At 71.2% G+C, this 3,452-nt stretch overlaps 1 protein-coding gene across 1 annotated transcript in view; it reads left to right on the top strand.

Annotated features, from left to right (window-relative positions):
• LIN28A (lin-28 RNA binding posttranscriptional regulator A) overlaps nucleotides 1-3,452 on the top strand; it is a 19,960-nt gene that overhangs the window by 12,177 nt on the left and 4,331 nt on the right. Inside the window, exon 3 of the mRNA XM_085305126.1 lies at nucleotides 2,764-2,948. Within this exon, the coding sequence (XP_085161252.1) occupies nucleotides 2,764-2,948 (185 nt within the window). The remainder of the gene's footprint in view (nucleotides 1-2,763; nucleotides 2,949-3,452) is intronic.

The raw sequence follows: 3,452 nt of genomic DNA, 5'->3' as shown, positions 1-3,452 counted from the left end.
CCTCCGTCCCTTTTTTGGGGAGGGGGCCGCGGGGGCCTGGGAAGGCTCCCGCTTTGTGTGTGGTGCGGGCCGGGGGCGCGGGGCCCCTTCCTTTCAGATGCAGGAGGTATGCAGCTAATTCAATGGGCTGCAGTTTGATTACCTATCTGATAACAGAGGAATGCCAGCAATGTGTGTGTTTTGGGCAGGGGGCAGGGGGGATGCGCGGGGACCACCAGCCACTCGCAGCTCACTTCAAAAGGCCGCGGCGGGGGGAGAGCCGGGGCGCCCCGGCCGCTGCCCCCCTCCCTGCCYGGCGAGAGGGCGTTTCCTTTGGCCTTTTGGCGGAGGGGGGCCGCGGAGGCCGTTGTCATCCTCGCCCGCTCCGGGAAAATAAATAGCCTCCCCGTCACGTTGCGGCAGCTCCTGCCTCGGCCCTCCTCTTCCTCGCCAGCCCTGCTGAAGAGGGGGGACGACGGCCGGCGGCGAGAGCGGGGTGCCCCCGGGCCGGTGGAGGCTCCCGCCTCGCGGTGCCGGGTGCTTTGGGCTGGGATGTTCCYGGGGGGGATGAGCTGGTCCACGGGATGGTAGCATCCCGGCCACCCACGGGAGACGGCGGCCGGAGCGTGGGCCGCTCGCGGCGGCGGTGGCGGCCGCCGGGGTCCTTCCTGCCCCCTGCCGTGGCGCGGCTTTGTCCCGAGCGCGGGACCAGCGCCTGGGAGTTTTCATCTCCGCTAGTGTAAACACAGCTGGGCCGGCTGCGGCTGTAAACACCCCCGATAAAGATCTCCGGGAGGCTGCTGGCTCTCGCCCCCCATCCCTCGCCCTGCGGAGGTGCCTCCCGGGCCGGGGAGCGCGGCGCAGCGCGGCTCCTCCTCGCCTCCGGCCCGCGGCCGCCCCGGGGCGCAGCGCGTTTGCCGCCCCGCGTCCCCCGCGGGGGCTGTCGGGGGTAACCGGGGCTCGTGCCCTGCTCCCGGCTGCCGCTCTCGGCTGGGCGGCTGCTCCGGACGCGAAGCTCCCGCYGCCGGGAGGGACGAACGCTCTCTTGCCGCCGGGGCGCTTGGCACCGGGGCAGAGCCGAGCAGCGCCCGGCCRCGGCGCGGCGGTGGGCCCGGGCGTTAGCCCGTCGGCCCGGCCGGGCAGAGCTCGGCGCTGCCGCCCGGGACCCCGGCGTGTCTTCGTCGGGGACCTCGGAGCTCGTGTCTCGGCACCGCTTTAGGAGCAGGAGCGGGTCCGAGAGCAAAGGTGTCCGTGCGATCCCGACCGAGGGCGCCCTGCTCGCCCCGGCGGGCGGACGGGCAGGGCGGCTGGGTGACTCGGCCCAGCGAGCGGTTCTCCTTCCCCGGCGGGCCGGGTCCCGGAGCCAGGCGCCAGGGACCGGGGTGGGGAAATCCTGGGAAAGGAAAGGGGAGAAAAGCTGCAGAAAAGGGGGCTTGAGGGTCCTTTCTCCAGCCGTGCCGCCTTCCYGCTCCCCTCCCCTGCCCCTGGACACGGGCACGTCCTGGAAGAGCCCACAGAAAAACAAACAAACAGCCCCAAAACGCCGCCACCACCACACCRACCAAGCGGCTCTGCTTCCCCCCTCCCCGATTTTTTTCCGGGTGTTTGCCCCGGCTCGGGGGGCCGCGGGCGGAGGGAGGGGGCCGCGCGCGCCCCGCCGGCTCCGCGGGCAGAAGGGGCAGCGGCGCCACGTGACGCTGACTCAGGAGCCGTGAATGGGCGAGCGGCTCCATTCACAAAAAGCCGGGTCCCGCGCCGGGCCCCGCCGGGAAGCGGAGCCGCCTGAGCCGGGCCCGGCGCCCTGCGGCGGCTCSCCCTCCGCCGGCAAAGCCCTCTTCGCTCGTGCTCCTTCGCCCCAGCACCCCTCCGCCCCACCCCGCGGCCTGGGTCTTTCCGAMCTCCCGACTTTGATTTTGGGGGCGGTGATGTGGCGATCCCGGGAGGGAAAGGAGCTGCACCCAGCGCACATGAGCCAGGGCCCAACGGCTGCTTTATCGGGGTAGCGTTTAAAGGGCTTTAACCGAGCGGGGCTGCAGCAAAAGCGACGCGTCGGTCCGGTTTAGCTGGGCCCCAGGGGCCAGCGGCGCCGGGCTCCAGCAGAGCCGCTTTTTAAGGCTGCTCGGGCGAGAGGGCTGCGGACCCGGGCGAGCTAAGGCCAGAAGGGGCTCTCGTTTTTGGTAACGGCCGTGCCATGTCGCATCGGGAAACTGCAGCCTTCGGGCCCCGAGAAAAGCTCCTCGTTGTTCTGGGAAGCCGAGCGGGGAGGGACGAGCAAACGCCTCCCGTGGGGCCCCGGATCTGCTCCGGCGTACCGTCCCCGCAGTTTTTTGGCCGTGGCTTGCAGCAAAACCTCCTGGATTTGCTGGTGCCCGTGTGTGTGTGTGCGGGGGGGGGTCACTCCGTGTCCCCCGGGCGCTGCCTCTCCGCAGGGGAGCACGAAGCACGGGGAGAGCAGCGAAGAGACGGGGCGGCCGTTTCGCTGGGGCAGAAGCAGGTTGGGCGCTGAGCACTGCCCGAGAGGGGTCGGCCCGGGCGGGGGGGGGCAGGGGGGGGCATTAACGTCCCTCCTGGCACGGGGCAGCGCTCGCGGGGCTGGGGCTTGCCACGGGCCCGCTGTGGCTCAGGGCGGGCGCAGAAGTGACGCGCTCGGGACCTCTACGCTCCTCGGCAGCGTCTGTCTGCAAAACCAGGGCCTCAGGGGCGCGTTGGCGTTTGGGGGCTCCCCGGAGGGTCCGCGCGGCAGCGGCCACGGCGCTGAGCCCCTCCGTCCCTCGCCTCCCCCAGAGCAAGCTCCACATGGAGGGTTTCCGCAGCCTCAARGAGGGCGAAGCTGTCGAATTTACCTTCAAGAAGTCCTCCAAAGGCCTGGAGTCCATCCGGGTGACCGGCCCGGGCGGCGTCTTCTGCATCGGCAGCGAGAGGAGACCCAAGGGCAAGAACCTGCAGAAACGCAGATCGAAGGGAGACCGGTAAGGGGCGAGTGGGGGGCAGCCGGCGAGGGCGAAGCGCTCGGTGTCCCCGTCCCCTGTCCCCCACCCCGTCTCGCCTGCGTGCCCTGCGGGGCAGAGCGCGTCCCCGGCGGCGCTGGGCCGGGGCGCGTGGCGGGCGCTGGCCCTTCCTCGCGGAAAGACGCTTCCCTCAGCCTTTAACGCGCGGCGGGTGCAGCGTTTTGGGGAAAGGGCACAAAAGCGGCAGCGAGAGGGCAGAGGTCGGTGACGCGCCGGGCCGACGCTCCCGCCGTGCACGCGAGCCGCGGCCGGGCAGCCGGCCGGGGGGGATTTTCTCCAGGAGAACCCCCTCGTTGGGGGTCAGGAAATGGCCGGACGCCCTGTGCCCCCGCGGGGAGCTGCGCTTGCCCCCGGCCATCCCCGCAGGCGGGTTTTCCRAGGGCACGGAAGGGTCCGGGGAAGGAAAGGGAAAGCAAATGGTTGTGGCCGTCCTAGACCCAGGCGGGATTTAAGATGGAGCTGAGC

This window comes from Rhea americana, unplaced genomic scaffold, assembly GCF_003343005.1.
Source record: "Rhea americana isolate MKP2758 unplaced genomic scaffold, rheAme1 scaffold_215, whole genome shotgun sequence".
NCBI classification, from domain to species: Eukaryota; Metazoa; Chordata; class Aves; order Rheiformes; family Rheidae; genus Rhea; species Rhea americana.
Note: the sequence above shows the minus strand (reverse complement) of the source record. Positions and strands in the feature narration are given on the sequence as shown.